This window comes from Venturia canescens, chromosome 9 (genome assembly GCF_019457755.1).
Source record: "Venturia canescens isolate UGA chromosome 9, ASM1945775v1, whole genome shotgun sequence".
NCBI lineage: Eukaryota > Metazoa > Arthropoda > Insecta > Hymenoptera > Ichneumonidae > Venturia > Venturia canescens.
The window spans coordinates 15,958,853-15,974,619 of record NC_057429.1 but is presented as its reverse complement, the minus strand read 5'-3'; the positions used below and the strand labels follow the sequence as shown (position 1 = coordinate 15,974,619).

The 15,767-nt window shown below is 38.3% G+C and overlaps 2 protein-coding genes across 2 annotated transcripts; both read left to right on the top strand.

The window, feature by feature from the left end:
* The first annotated feature begins 2,812 nt into the window (after window positions 1-2,812).
* On the top strand, window positions 2,813-9,027 carry LOC122416473 (odorant receptor 46a-like). Its single transcript, XM_043429466.1, has 5 exons — window positions 2,813-3,174; window positions 7,830-8,240; window positions 8,326-8,530; window positions 8,679-8,834; window positions 8,930-9,027. Exons 1-5 carry the CDS (start codon window positions 2,813-2,815, stop codon window positions 8,975-8,977), a joined length of 1,182 nt encoding a protein of 393 aa, XP_043285401.1. The 3' UTR covers window positions 8,978-9,027.
* Window positions 9,028-10,174: 1,147 nt separating this feature from the next.
* Window positions 10,175-15,414, top strand: LOC122416611 (odorant receptor Or1-like). The gene is made up of 5 exons (XM_043429680.1): window positions 10,175-10,536; window positions 11,933-12,343; window positions 12,429-12,633; window positions 12,781-12,936; window positions 15,364-15,414. Exons 1-5 carry the CDS (start codon window positions 10,175-10,177, stop codon window positions 15,412-15,414), a joined length of 1,185 nt encoding a protein of 394 aa, XP_043285615.1.
* The last annotated feature ends 353 nt before the right edge of the window (window positions 15,415-15,767 follow it).

The window sequence follows — 15,767 nt, the reverse complement described above, 5'->3', positions numbered from 1 at the left end:
TCTCTCATAACACAGCAGAGAGAAAACATTGCATGACATTCTATTAAATTTCTTCACATAGAAGAAAGAACTGTGGAACGACATCGATTGCTTTGATACTATGTCAGCCCACTACTAATGACAGGTCCCTAATGTCACGGTAAAGAAAACATTACGTGTCCAATGATATGCGTTCTTTCAACAGACCCTTCGAGGGTAGCCTCATATTTTTCAAACGCTCAGTTCAAGTCCGTCAGTCGAGCGAAAAGTTTTTTCTTATCACCACCGACTTGGAGGGAGCATTCGTAAGTATGGGGCGAAGAGACTTTTTTCAAGGTACAGCAGTTCGTTTACTTTGTAATTTTTATTGAAAATTTAATATTCACTCATTTTCAAAAACCTAATGAACAATTAATGTTACGAAGTGAACCGGTCGATTAACAAGATTCTTGGAGATGGTTTTTTTTGAGAATTCATCGCCATGCGATCAACACCGATAGTGCGAATTATTCGAGGGAAATATTTCGCAATTTGTGGGAATTTAAATTTGAATATTTACGGTTCAATCACAGTGCACCGTTTTTTTGTCGACACACGATACAAACGGTAACTTTTGTGTTTAGCTTTTTGGCAGATTCCACGATGGGTTCTCCACGAGCTTAAAAAACTATTGTATTTTTATTACCGAAATATCGTATCCTGGGGATTATGTTTTAGGTGCAATTTATTCCACTGGAAATAACTCAATATATTGTTTTAAATCAATGTGTAGTAGGATATTGAAACAATTTGAAACTTTGAAAAATCAGGAAAAATTTGAAGAAATAAGTTTTCAATGTCAAAGTGGCAGAAGCTGAAATCTATTCGACGACCAAAATCCATGGCATTGAACAATTAGCCAAAACGTAAAAAAAATTGCCGCACCACCGCGAATTATTTTATTCTGAGATAATAGTCTCATTTTTTCATTCAATTTATGAACAGTTATCTAAAAGAGAAACTGCAATTTCACTATGAAATAAACGACATGGGGAATATTCGAAAAAAATGGTTGACAAATTAATAAAATAAATTTTAATTAATGATTATATTAGAAAATTATTAATTAGCTTATCAAATGGTCATACTCTGTTTCAATGTTATATCTAACAATGGTTATGTTTTTATTGAGGAGTATGAACAGATTGAACACACATTGGAATTTTAGGTATTTTGTTTATTTTATAAATATCAATCAGTTGAATGGATTTACGTAAAACTTTATATACAACTTTTGTATAGTCCTAAGTACTGGAAAAAATTTCAAAAAAATTTTTTAATGGTGTGTTTTTGGACAATGGTACTTCTTGTATGTCATTGAGGCGTTGACAGCGATTTACTAAAATGTGGAACGTTTAAGGATAAAAAACGAAAAAAAATTCTCAAAATATATTATTGGCTGCAGCTCGACGTACGAAATTTTTTAAATATGGTTTAGAATAAAAATGGTGACCATTTGGAAAAAAAATAAAATTTTCGTGAATGTTTTAGTAGAAAGTTGTTTCGGAAGAGTCGAATCGAAAAGATCGTCCCGGCTGAGATCAACGTATATTGGTTCGATGGCATCTAATGCTGCTTTTGGTAGTACATCTTCAAGTTCAAAATCAAGTGTACCAAGTTCACGAACGTTTTGCCACTGGCTCTTTAGGACAGTTTTCGTTCATCGGTTTTTTATGCTCTTTTCGAATATTTAACGTTCGAGTTTTCACTTAAAATTTGAGATGTATATTCTTTGGGGTGTAAACTAAAGACTTATGGAGAAAAAAATTTTGTTTTTAATTTTACACAGTGCATATCGCTTAATTGTATTCGTACGAGAATTGTTATTGAATGTGCTTTTTTAGATGGATGAAATTATCATTGTACAATAGACTGGTTTTTCCACTTCGAGGATTATGCCAGGTTGTTTCCGGAAGTCATCAAAAGATTTTGATTTATACATTGACCGGCGTTTTAAACAATATTTTTAGCTTTGTCACTTTTCTCAAATTCATAATCCGCACTTTGTATCGGTGCCCATGAAGTTAAAATAAAATAAAATCTTCCCAAGTATTTTGCATCAACGTTGATGCAAGTTATTGCAAGAAAACACAGCCTGACAAAATCACTGACTTCATTCGTGACTTAATCAAAACTCATATTGAACGCTTGATGGCTAAACTCGATGGTAAGTGACAAAAACTTTAACGGTATTCCACAGTTTGTACACTGTACGCTCGAAAAGTATTTACTTTGCAAAAAAGCAGTTTTCTTGATGATGCTTTGCTGTCTGGACTAATACTGCAGCGAGTTGCAAGCAGATATCTTTCGACGTCCCTAGGCTCATGCAATAAAAATAAGTTCATTGATGGTGAAATTATTCGAATCGATATTGTGTCTTGGCAATGAACGATTCTACGTACCATCCGCTCAGTTATTTGCGGTATAAAAAGCTCACAATGTTCCTTTTTTTTGTATAATTACCTAATGAATACTTAAGTTACGAATGGTTGAGACTAATTGCTGCCTTTATTGTGGTTGAATGAGGAAAAGTGCAGAGCCGTGTTCCCTACCTAGCGACGATCGATCGCAAAAGAACGTTCATAATTGTTTTGCTCACTAACTCATGAATCTTTAAATTATAAAGGGTTGAGGCTGACTTTCTGCGACATGCAGTTGTCGTTCGTCGTTTTAAAAATTGTTTTGATGACCCTCTTCATTTGCAAATTCTTCGTTTCCTCGGAATCAAAGTTAGCAAGTAGCGAGACAGCACTGTTCGTGTGTGTAAGGCATGCAAAGCCCGGTTATACCAAAAATGCATACACTGTCATTGAACTTTACGATTTTAAAGTTTTTTGGCCTATGGCGACCGTTACCATGGCTTACCGGTTGGAAATTTGTGCTTTATAACTGCTATACAGTTATTATCATCGTCCTCGTTTTCACATTTCTCGTATCTCTGTTTATCGACTTATTCAGTTCATTTAACAGTGTTGAAGACTTCTCTCAGGGTTCGTTTATCTTACTAACAGTGATAGCGTTGTTCGGGAAAATGGTTGTTTTATTAGCAAAACGACGAGAAATAATCGAATTAACGAATGACTTGATAAACGATGTCTGCGAACCACGAGATGCGGCAGAGATTCAAATTCAGGCACGTAGCAAACGTGATGCCAGGTGACTTGAAACATTAAATTGCTAAATCACTGAAATATTTTACACAACCCCGCGATAATGAATTTCCGTAACGAATCCTGTTAGAAAAACTATTCATGTTATCATTACAAAGGAAAACCAAACCTTGTAATAAAACATTGCTGTAAAAATTTCTTAACAAACCCAAACACCATCAGAAAAACCAGATCGTGCCAAAAGTCGCAATGATGAATAAGGAGTAGTGTGATCCTTCCCCTTAAAAATCCCCACAAATAAACAACTCGATATGAAAAGAAAGAAAACGTTGTCAATTCAATGCAATAGTCGCCAAGAACATTGGATCACCAACGAAGAAACATTGGAAAATACGAAAAATATGATCGCACCCACAAAAAATAAAAACACAAAATACATTTTTTTCTATAACATAAATTTATGAAATTATTCTTTTTGCGTAATTCCCAGCGTAATACATTTCCCAATTAGTGAAAAAATGTATGAGGTGGTATCAGTCTTTTTACACTATTTATGAACTGTTGTCCACAAAGAAATTTACAATTTTGCTATAAAATAAAACATCAGTTCATCAAAACATAAGTAAAAGTTTTGACAACATCTAATGGACGTCTAATGGAAAAAAATATAGGATTAGTGCAAATTATTGAAAAACGAGACAATTTGCATTGATTCTATAAGGTGAATGTACCATTATTCAAATACTCTTCCAAATAAAAGTTTGTTAGATTGCTCGTTAAAAGGAATTACTAACAGAAAATCTCGATCGAGTGTATCTACTCTTATGATTCATGCTTTTTTTCTCTAATAATTGAACCAAAAGCATTTTGTTTCTTACACAGACCTTATTCTGTGTGATCTTCCACTCCAGGCAGTAAATCTGATAGAAGACCTTTGAAAAATGCAGTAAGAAGTGACTCAAAATCTCTAGTTTTTGGTCTGGAAAAAATAAATCACGAATTTTCGGCACACCTGCATCGTGCTGAAATAGTAAGGAATGTGGGGCAAAGTGGGCACCCTAAGCGATGATTAAGCTACACGTATCGGTTTACATATGGTCTTTCGTCTACTGTTGTGCATGTGTTGACAGCTAACACCGAGTTACCAGATGCGAAGATTTTATTTAAGTCTGCTGTGTTTATTTTTATTTGCGGTCGGGCATATACTGATACTATTATTTGGTTGTTTTGTAGTTTGATACTATGCGCTTCTATATTTGTTGTGTCGAGGTTAATTTCTGAGCACGTTATGTTATTTTTTACAAAAATGGCTATTTCGCCTCCTGTCATGTTCCCCTGCCTATCTTTTCTGTAACACTTATATCCCGGGAATTTACATTTATGCTTTGTTAGTAACTTTGTCTCATTTAATAATAGAATGTCTATTTTATGTCTATCTATAATATTCATGACTTCTCTGACCTTGCTCTTAATACCATTTGCATTCCAGTGCATGATTTTTAGCTCGTTTTTTATCGAATGCGTTGTTCTATACATAATTCAAGATGACGTTATAGAATACTTGGCATTTGGAGATATGGTCATAGCAGTTGGCTAATTTTGCGTTTAGCTCTTTAAACATACTGAGCATTTTATTGAAATCACATAACGTCTTCAAGGTTTGTATTTCTTCTATTATATTTGTAATTGAATCGTTGTCGTTTATGGACTGTTGTTGTTCGTGCGTTACTATTGGTCGACTCTGCGTGTTATTGTTTTGCTGTGATTCTATGTTTGTTTTATCTTTGAATCTTGGGTCTCTGTTACCTGTTTGATCCTGAATTACCTTACTGCTGTAAGAGGTAATACTGCTGCGTTTGTCTCGTCGTTCCGTAGTTCGTTGTTCTATGTTTTGGTCCTGGTGGGTTGATCTGCCTGCTGTCCTGACTGTGCTCTGAAGCGGTGGGAAAGAGGCTGGAACTGGTTCTCTGCTCGCTGCTTTGCTGCGGTTGTTCATTCTGACCCCTTGTTGTTGTTTCTCTGCTACTCTTTTGAGATGTTGTTTGTACGTTTCGCACGATGTAGCGTTGGCTGGATGCTCCCCGCCACAATTCGTACACTGCGGCTTTGTTTCCGGGGCCTTCCCGCAGTCCTTGGTCAAATGCTTTTCCATGCATTTAACGCATCTTGGTTCTTTGTGGCAGAATGCTGTGCCATGGCCAAAGCCTTGGCATCTATAGCACTGTGCAATTTTTTTCGGGTTTTTGTAAGTTTCCCAAGTGATGATAACCGAGCAAATGCTGCGTATTGTCCTTAGTTGTCTGGCGTTTGTTTCCGGATCGAATGAGGCAAAGTATAACACTCTGTTGGGGTTTCCATTTGCTCCCTGGTTCATTTTTTTGATTTTGATGGGTTTGAAGCCTGCTTCGGTTAAATCTTCCTCGATGTGGCTTTCATCTAAGGCTGGGAGTCCTCTGATGACATATTTTTTGATTTTTTGACTTGCTGTTGCATAGGTGTGGAAGTCATATTTGGCTTGTTCAAACTGTTTGATAAGTGTGAAAACACAGGAGGCTGCGTCCTCCTGCGTTTTTGGTTGCACGTTTATTGTCGTGTTGGTGAATTTTAGAGTTGATCCTTTGAAGTTTTTAATGATGTTGAGATGTAGTTTTGTTTTGTCTTCTGCCGTGAGCTTTTCGTTATTGATGATAATCGGTGGCACCTTTTGTTGCCTTGTTTCTGTCTTTGTCTCTTGCTGCGAAGTCGTTGACATATCGCTTTCCGACTCGCATTCCGAAAGGCTGTCCATTTGGTCTCTTGCCTGCGCGTTCACCCTGATTTTGGTCTGTTTGTTGTTGGCTTCACTTGGATCGTCCGCTGCCGGAGCTCTCCGTTTTTTTGAATTTTTCCCCATGTTGAGGGAATTATTAATGGGTCCTTCTGAATCTTTCGACGCACCTTGGCGTAGAATCAGTTTCACTTTTCTTTTTTCTGTTATTTTTCCTGTTTTCTTTTCACTAGAGTAAAAGTTTCCTGTGTCGAGTCGCGCGAGTCTCTGGGAATGCGGAATCGAATCAGATCAATCGGAATCGGAGGAGGGTGAAGGAAAGGTTGGAAGCCTTATTGTCTTGCGGGCGGTGCTCCGCTGACGCGAGAGCGCTCCGTCCGTAGCCCTCTGACAGACTTCTGTCAAACCAGAAATCGTGCCAGGGGGTAAGGCTGTCCCGTTACAGTAAATTTTCAATTTTCATATTTAAAATTTTCTCCATGTTTTTCGTTTATTATCCCAAATTAATTGAACAATAACACATAAAAACTTGTAGAAGTGGTTATGGAACCAGAATCTGAGTTGAAAAAAAAAATGTTGAAAATGATTTTTTTCTTCACTTTTGAAAGTGCTCACTTTGCCCCAAAATGTACAATTTTTCAAGTGCCCACTTTGCCCCGTGTGTCCACTTTGCCCCACATTCCCATATATTACGACCCAAGGCCTGAAAGTTGGATTTCCTGGCGTGTGTTTCTCGGCTTCGCCTTGGCCTTTATATTGCACTCGCCAGGGCCCAGGGCATCCAGCATTCGGGTCGTGGATCGTATACTATTTTTCTTGATCCCCTAGCCGAAAGTACGTTGAAAATTACTATTAATGTTGGCGATATTCATTTTTATCGGTAGTCCCGCGAAGCACAGTGAAGCTACAGTTCTTGAGGGCGCGAAGAAGGGGAGGGGCGGGCATTAAAAACATCAACAATATTAATATAAAATCAATATTATACATTATTTTCTGATTTTACCATTTATTTTAAACAGCTTACTAACTTATATCGTTGTGATTTTGATTGTTCAAATTTTCATCGTTTTTTCTTCTTTTACATGTAAGTGAATGAACAGTTGCTTGATTTTTGAATGGTAGTTTTATTCCTGGCTTAGAATGTGTAGCCTCTATTTTTTTGTTATTCGTTGCTATGGCCAAATTGTCACCAATCATCATTAGTTGCCGCTGAGCATATGACAGATGTCAAAATTAAGGCGGGCGCGTAGTGCCTGGGTTTAATGTTATATAGTATAAGCATTATTATGTATGTATCACCGGCCGCGAAAATCCCGTCACAGCGCACTGTCGTCAGTCGGCCACGGAAATCACTCTTTCTGGTCTGACATGCAGCCGGAAAGTGCATACTTTCGGGTAGGGGAACAAGAAAATTAAGTATTCTAAAATACTCTCAGAAACGTTCATCCAACTGAGAAAATTTTTTGGCATTCGTTCTACAAGAGTTACGTCATTGTGATTTTTAACGAGTTACATATAGCGAGAAAAGATTGAAAGAAAATTAAATTGTCCACCTTCACACTACAGTTCAGGGAAATTTAATATTCTATTGTACCAGAAGAAAAAAATTATGTTAAGAACAAATATTTAAAATTAGGAGGTTTTGTAAGCAACAATCCTTTACTTGATGTAGTGTAGCACATACGCTTCCGCAACTCTTCAAAAGTCAAGTAAGGAACTGGGCAATCGTTCACACTGGGTTTTCAACGTTAAAACGCCCAATTATGGAAGTAGTAACACAGGCAAAAAATTATCCGATCGTCGTGGTATTTGTCATCGAGTGAATAATTTGAAAAAGAAAAAAATTATTTTTAGAAATTCTTTGATCTAATATGCTTAGCGTGAAAGTGAGCGGTTTGAAAATCTATTTTACGTGGAATTTTTTCAATTTGAAGATGGATTGCTTCTTGGTATTTGGTATTGTTCATATCGACGGCATTTCTAGTGGCACTGCAATCAATAATTATGGATATACCTGATCGTAAACTGATGTTCAAAGCTTGGTTGCCTTATGCCTACAATTCGACACAAACCGTTTTCCTTTTTACATTCCTTCATCAAGCCATAACAGCAAATACAGGATCTGCCATAAACAGTGCCTTTGACACATTATTTCCTGGTCTCATTATACTCACTTGCTCTCAAATGAAAATTCTCAAATACCGCTTCGAGGCTATACCGCAGATTATAAGCCCGCGAAAAAAGTCGTCGGAGAGTAATGGTGACGAAGACGACGAGAGAGAAAATCGAGAACTGGAGGCTCAACTGTTGACAGATTGTATCAGGCATCACGTCCGAATATTTCAGTAAAAAACTATTCTCTGACTCTGTGCATTAAAAATTTTTGCTAAGTTCATTCACATCAGTATTCCAAGATCGCTTGAATTATAGATTATCCAGTACGCTCAACGACATCTTCGGCTTCGTTATTTTTCTACAATTCAGCATCAGCTCTCTTGTAGTCTGCGTTAGTATGTATGAGGTTTCAAGAATGAAAGTTTTCAGTCTAGAATTCGTACCTACCGTCATGTATCTTACTGCGATGCTGACGCAGATATTTGTTTTGTGCTACTACGGAAATGAATTATCACTGCAGGTATGATTCCATTACTTTTGTCACTCGTAAATATGATCAACGCAAGAATCATTTTGGATTGCAATTTGGAAACTTACAAAAATTTGAATTCATCGTGGTACGCATAATGAATCAACGCCTGGTATTTTACGAAAATTGATTTATCCAGAGTGTGGACATTTGCCAAGCGGTTTATAGAATGGACTGGACGTCGTTTCATATCGGAACGAAAAGAAATCTCATTGTAATAATGCTACATTCCCAACGACCGATTACTTTCGTATGCTATAATGTGGTAGCATTATCCCTCGATGCATTTACTAGCGTGAGTATTATTCAATGATTATTGACGCTGTTAACTCTTTGTATCGATCATCCTGCAGATATTTTCTGTCTAAATGTCAAAAATGATTATTTTAGCTCATCAAACTGTCATACTCTGTCTTCAACGTTCTTTCAACCAGTTGATTGTGTACGTCAAAAAGTATTATTGTAGATAAATAAAGTTATAAATGTGCAATTAAATTTGATTGATTTTGACACTTTGCGATTAAAGTTGTTGAAAAAATGGCAACTCAATGCTTATGGAAGAAATATTGATTGACAAAAACTTGGGGGGAATCAATTTCCTCAACTTCCCTTTTTCTGACAATAAATGAATCGCATGTCAATGGCCAAAGACGTTGTCGATTTGAGGTGGGCGACTTACATCATTGAATCAGCCAAAGTTGCGTCGACATCAACGTTAGCAAACGCAAGATAATCACAGAATTTTTTATACAGAGGAAAACAGATGGGAAAAGAAATGTCTTACAATGCATTTCTTTCGTACATTCAATCTTTGAATAATTAATGTGGTCCCCGACTGTGCGCAAATACAGGAACCTTTAATTCTATAGGGGAAAAGAAAAGTAAACGGGTATCGTCAATATTTCCCAGGACTCGATGTAGCAAATTACGGATTCTCTTGTACCACAGCAAACTCATGCTGACTCATGAACGCTTCATGACTAGACTCGTTGGTGGGTACTTTAACGAAATATCTCACGTTGTTCACTATACGCTGGAAAATGTCTGACATCTCACATGACACTTTGCAAAGAAGCTGTTTTATTGTTGAAGGTTTGCTGTCTGAACTAATACTGCAACGAGTTGCAAGCAGATATCTTTCGACGTCCCTAGACTCATGCAATAAAAATAGGTTCATTGATGTTGAAATTATTCGAATCGATACTTTGTCTTCGCAATCGAACGATTCTACGTACCGTCCGCTCAGTTATTTGCGGTATAAAGGGCTGAAAATGTTCCTTTTTTTGTATAATTACCTGATGAATACTTAAGTTACGAATGGTTGAAACAAATTGCTGCCTTTTTTGTGGTTGAACGCGGAAAAGTGGAGAGCCAAGTTCCCTATCTAGCGTCGATCGATCACGACAGAACGTTCACAATTTTTTTGCATCACTAACTCATGAATCTTCAAGTCGTAAAGGGTTGAGGCTGACTGTTTTTCTTCTGTGACATGCAGTTGTCCTTCGTCGTTTTAGAAAATTGCTTTGATGACCCTCTTCATTTGCAAATTCTTCGTTTCCTCGGGATCAAAGTTAGCCAGTGACAAGACAGAACTGTTAGTGCGTTTAAGGCATGCAAAGCTCAGTTATACCAAAAATGCATACACTGTCATTGAACTTTACGATTTTAAAGTTTTTTGGCCTATGGCGACCGTTACCATGGCTTACCGGTTGGAAATTTGTGCTTTATAACTGCTATACAGTTATAATCATCGTCCTCGTTTTCACATTTCTCGTATCTCTGTTTATCGACTTCTTCAGTTCATTTAACAGTGTTGAAGACTTCGCTCAGGGTTCGTTTATCTTACTAACAGTGATAGCGTTGTTCGGGAAAATGGTAGTTTTATTAACAAAACGACGAGAAATAATCGAATTAACGAATGACTTGATAAACGATGTCTGCGAACCACGAGATGCGGCAGAGATTCAAATTCAGGCACGTAGCAAACGTGATGCCAGGTGACTTAAAACATTAAATTGCTAAATCACTGAAATATTTTACACAACCCCGCGATAATGAATTTCCGTAACGAATCCTGTCAGAAAAACTATTCATGTTATCATTACAAAGGAAAACCAAACCTTGTAATAAAACATTGCTGTAAAAATTTCTTAACAAACCCAAACACCATCGGAAAAACCAGATCGTGCCAAAAGTCGCAATGATGAATAAGGAGTAGTGTGATCCTTCCCCTTAAAAATCCCCACAAATGAACAACTCGATATGAAAAGAAAGAAAACGTTGTCAATTCAATGCAATAGTCGCCAAGAACATTGGATCACCAACGAAGAAACATTGGAAAATACGAAACATATGATCGCACCCACAAAAAATAAAAACACAAAATACATTTTTTTCTATAACATAAATTCATGAAATTATTCTTTTTGCGTAATTCCCAGCATAATACATTTCCCAATTAGTGAAAAAAATGTATGAGGTGGTATCAGTTTTTTTACACTATTTATAAACTGTTGTCCACAAATAAATTTACAATTTTGCTATAAAATAAAACATCAGTTCATCAAAACATTAGTATCAATTTTGACAACATACGTCTAATGGAAAAAAATATAGGATTAGTGCAAATTATTGAAAAACGTACCATTATTCAAATACTCTTCCAATTAAAAGTTTGTTAGATTGCTCGTTAAAAGGAATTACTAACAGAAAATCTCGATCGAGTGTATCTACTCTTATGATTCATGCTTTTTTTCTCTAACAATTGATTCGAACCAAAAGCATTTTGTTTCTTAGACAGACCTTATTCTGTGTGATCTTCCAGTCCAGGCAGTAAATCTGATAGAAGGCCTTTGAAAAATGCAGTAAGAAGTGACTCAAAATCTCTACTTTTTGGCCTGGAAAAAATAAATTACCAATATTCAGCACACCTGCATGGTGCTGAAAATTACATTTTCTAAAATACCTCCAGAAACGTTCATCCAATTCAAAAAATTTTTCGGCATTTGTTCTACAAGAATTTCTTTAGTTCGATTTTTTGACATGTAGCGAGAAAAGATGAGAAAAAAATTAAATTGAAAACAAATATTCGTAATTGGGAGGTTTTGTAAGCGGTAATTCTTTACTCGATGTTGTGTCGCGCATACGCTTCGGTATTTCCTTAAAAGTTAAATAAGGAACTGTCAATCGTTCACACTGGGTTTTCAACGTTAGAACACAAAATTATGGAAGTAGTGCAGAGAAAAAAAATCGTCCGATAACGTGTTATTTGTCATCAAGTGAATAATTTGAAAAAGGAAAAGACAATTTTTACGAATAGTTTTATCTAATATGATCAGCGTGAAAGTGAACGGTTTGAAAACCGATTTTACGTGGAGTTTTTTCAATTTGAAGATGGATTGCGTCTTGGTGTTTGGTACTGTTCGTATCGACGGCATTTTTAATGGTATTGACATCAATAATTGCGGATATACCCGAACGTAAACTGATCGTCAAAGGGTGGTTCCCTTATGCCTACAATTCGACACAAACCGTTTTCCTTTTTACATTCTTTCATCAAGTTATAGCAACAAATACAGGAGCTACCGTAAACAGTGCCTTTGACACATTATTTCCTGGTCTCATTATACTCACTTGCTCTCAAATGAAAATTCTCAAATACCGCTTCGAAGCTATACCGCAAATTATAAGCTCACGAAAAAAATCATCGGAGAATAATGGTGACGAAGACGAGGAGAAAAAAAACCGAGAACTCGAGGCTCAATTGTTGACAGATTGCATCAGGCATCACGTCCGAATATTTCAGTAAAAAACTATCCTCTGACTCAGCGCATTAAAAAATTTTGCTAAGTTCTTTCACATCAGTATTCCAAGATTACTTGAATTATAGATTAGCCAGTACTCTCAACGGCATCTTTGGCTTCGTTATTTTTCTACAATTCAGCATCAGCTCTCTCGTTCTCTGCGTTAGTGTGTATGAGGTTACAAGAGTGGACGTTTTCAGTCTAGAATTCGTCCCTATCGTCATGTATCTTGCTTCGATGCTAACGCAGATATTCATTTTGTGCTACTACGGAAATGAATTATCAGTGCAGGTATGATTTTATTACTTTTGTCATTCGTAAATGTGATCGACGTTAGAATCAATTTGGATTGTAATTTGGAAACTTACAAAATTTGAATTCATCATGGTACGTATAATGAGTCAACACGTGCTATTTTACGAAAATTGATTTGTCCAGAGTGTGGACATTTGCCAAGCTGTTTATAGGATGGACTGGACGTCGTTTCATATCGGGACGAAAAGTAGTCTCATTGTAATAATGCTACGTTCCCAACGACCGATTACTTTCGTATGCTATAATGTGATAGTATTATCCCTCAATGCATTTACCAGCGTGAGTACTATTCAAAGATTATTGACACTGTTAACTCTTTGTATCAACCATCCTGCAGATATTTTCTGCCTAAATGTCAAAAATTATTATTTTAGCTCATCAAATTGTCATATTCTGTCTTCAACGTTCTTTCTACCAGCGATTAAGATCATATTGATCGTGTACGTCAAAAAGTGTTATTGTAGATAAATAAAGTTATAAATAAGCAATTTAATTTGATCGATCTCGACGCTTAACGATTAAAGTTGTTGAAAAAATGTCAACTCAACGCTGATGGAAGAAATATTGATTGACAAAGATTTGGGGGGAATCGATTTGCTCAACTTTTCTTTTTCTGACAATAAATGAATCGTTTGTCAATGTGTTCGGTCCCGGTAGGATATTTTTTAAATAGAAGGGAACGACTCTTCTTTCGGGTCAAAACACGTCCTTTACCCAGGGACGAGAGCCACGTCTTTTGAATATGGGAGCGTAAGAATGATTTTTGCAGGATAGATTGTTGTAATCCCAGTGGCATGATGGGACCGCTCACATACTCGCAGACCGTTACAAAAAAAGACAAGTACAAAACAAAAAAGAAAACGGACGCAAAAGCCCGAGCTGACCTAAGCGGTCAAAGGAGAGTCACGTGCAAGTGACGACCCTGAGGAAGACGAAAAACGGTTTGTGTTTGCTGAAACTTCAAGTAGACGCAGACAAGCCGGACGGACGCGACGTGTTTGGACAATAGATCCAAGACGCAATCGGGAAAGCGGGCAGCGTCAGGACTATGACCTCCAAGGTTCAATTGGAGATCATGGACCTGGATTGCGTTGCGACCCCGGACGACGTGACGGAGGACGAGACGCGGACTTTCGGGTCCACATTTTCGGTGGATCCGAAAATTACGTCGCCTTCGAAGTGGCAGAACGGACAGAAACGAGACGAACGAGAACCCACCGACCCCCGCGGTGGAACCTTGACAAACTCGACGGACGAAAATTTTCTGAGGAGCTGATGGCAGCACCAGCTCCCGTGACGAAAATTACCCCCGAGGTGACTGACCAGCGAAGGGCAGAAAAACTGACAGACGAGACGGCCAAACTAATAGACGGCTTGTGCAACAGCACAATGCCGAAACGATGACAGATACAAAAACAATGACCGCAATACTGGTGGACGGACGTGATAGCCGAATTGCGCAGGATATGCCTGGCAAATCGGCGACGAGTGACGAGGGTTGGGAGCGGACCCAAAAGGGAAAACCTCCAGGCCATTTACAAAACAGCATGGAAGACGCTGACAAAAGCAATATGGGACAGCAAGACGCGATGCAGGAGGAAGCTCTGCGAGGAGGTGAAAGAGGATCCCTGGGAAACCGGTTACAAGATTGTGACCGGCAAACTAGGGGCCTGAGTTCCACCGGAGCTCAAAGACGCCAAACCAGCAGGACTGACGGACTGTTTCCGACGCATCCGATACGGATGAAAGTGACGGACGACGCTAACGTGCCGGCGCCCCCGTCTTCGCCGCTGAGGAGCTCACCAGAGCAACGAATGCGATGGAGACTGGCAAGGCGCCGGGACCAGACGGAGTACCGGCGAGATCCTCTGGCTCGTGGCTCGCCTACGGCCGGAGATACTTCTCGACCTGTACATCACGTGCTTGACAACAGGAACGTTCAGCGATCGGTGGAAAGAGGCAAGGCTCGTCCTTATCCCAAAAGGTAAAGGCGACCCTGACACGCCCTCGGCCTATCGACCGTTAAGTTTACTTGACACGACAGGTAAACTCTTTGAACGATTACTGAGACCGAGACTGATGGACGCGATACAGGCCGGAGGGGGCTCTCGGACCTGTAGTTTGGTTTCAGGAGGGGTCGATCAACGACTGGAACAATCCAAAAGGTGTTTGACTCCTTCCTGGAACTGAACAGACACTGCCACGCAGCACGACCTATCGTGTTGCTGGCGACCCTCGACATCAGGAATACTTTCAACTCGGTCAGGTGGGTAGATATCTTGGAGGCGCTGAAAAGCAACTTCGGGACCCCATCGTACCTGGTCCGAATTGTGGAGGGTAACGAGACAGGTCACCGCTGGGGTTGCTCAGAGGTCGATACTGGGACCTGACTTCTGGAATGGTTTATACGCATCATGTTTCAATGCATGGTATTCTATGAAAATTTATTTGTTTAGAGTATGGACATTTGCCAAGCTGTTTACAACATGGACTGGACATCGCTCAACCCTGGAATGAACAAAAGTCTGATAGTAATAATGCTATGTTCGCAACGACCAATAACTTTTATTTGCTACAGTATCATGTCATTGTCGCTCATTGCATTTACTAAAGGGAGTAACTGTTCAATGATAAGAAGCTTATCAACTTTTTTTACCAATGATTTCGAAGATTATTTCTGCTAAATTTCAAAAATTATCATTTCAGCTCATCAAACTGTCATACTCTGTCTTCAATGTTCTTTCCCAAAACAATTAACGCATGACCAATCGTGTATGACGCAAAGTGTCACTGTAGATTAATAAAACAATGATCACCCCTGAAAAATTTGTTACACTTCACGATTATCCAATGTTGAAAATACAATCAAATACAGTTGATGATAAAAAAAAAAATATATCTACGTCGACTTACGTCGGACTCCTTTCAACAAAGAGACTATTTTGTTCTTACCGGTTTGCTGGTCGAACGGGTACTGCAACGAATCGCAAGCACGTATTTTTTAACGTCCCTAGACCAGTCGAACAAAGATAACAATTTTTATTCGACTGGTCTAGGGACGTTGATTGATGGTGCAATTATGTGAATCGATACACACGATACTGTTTCGG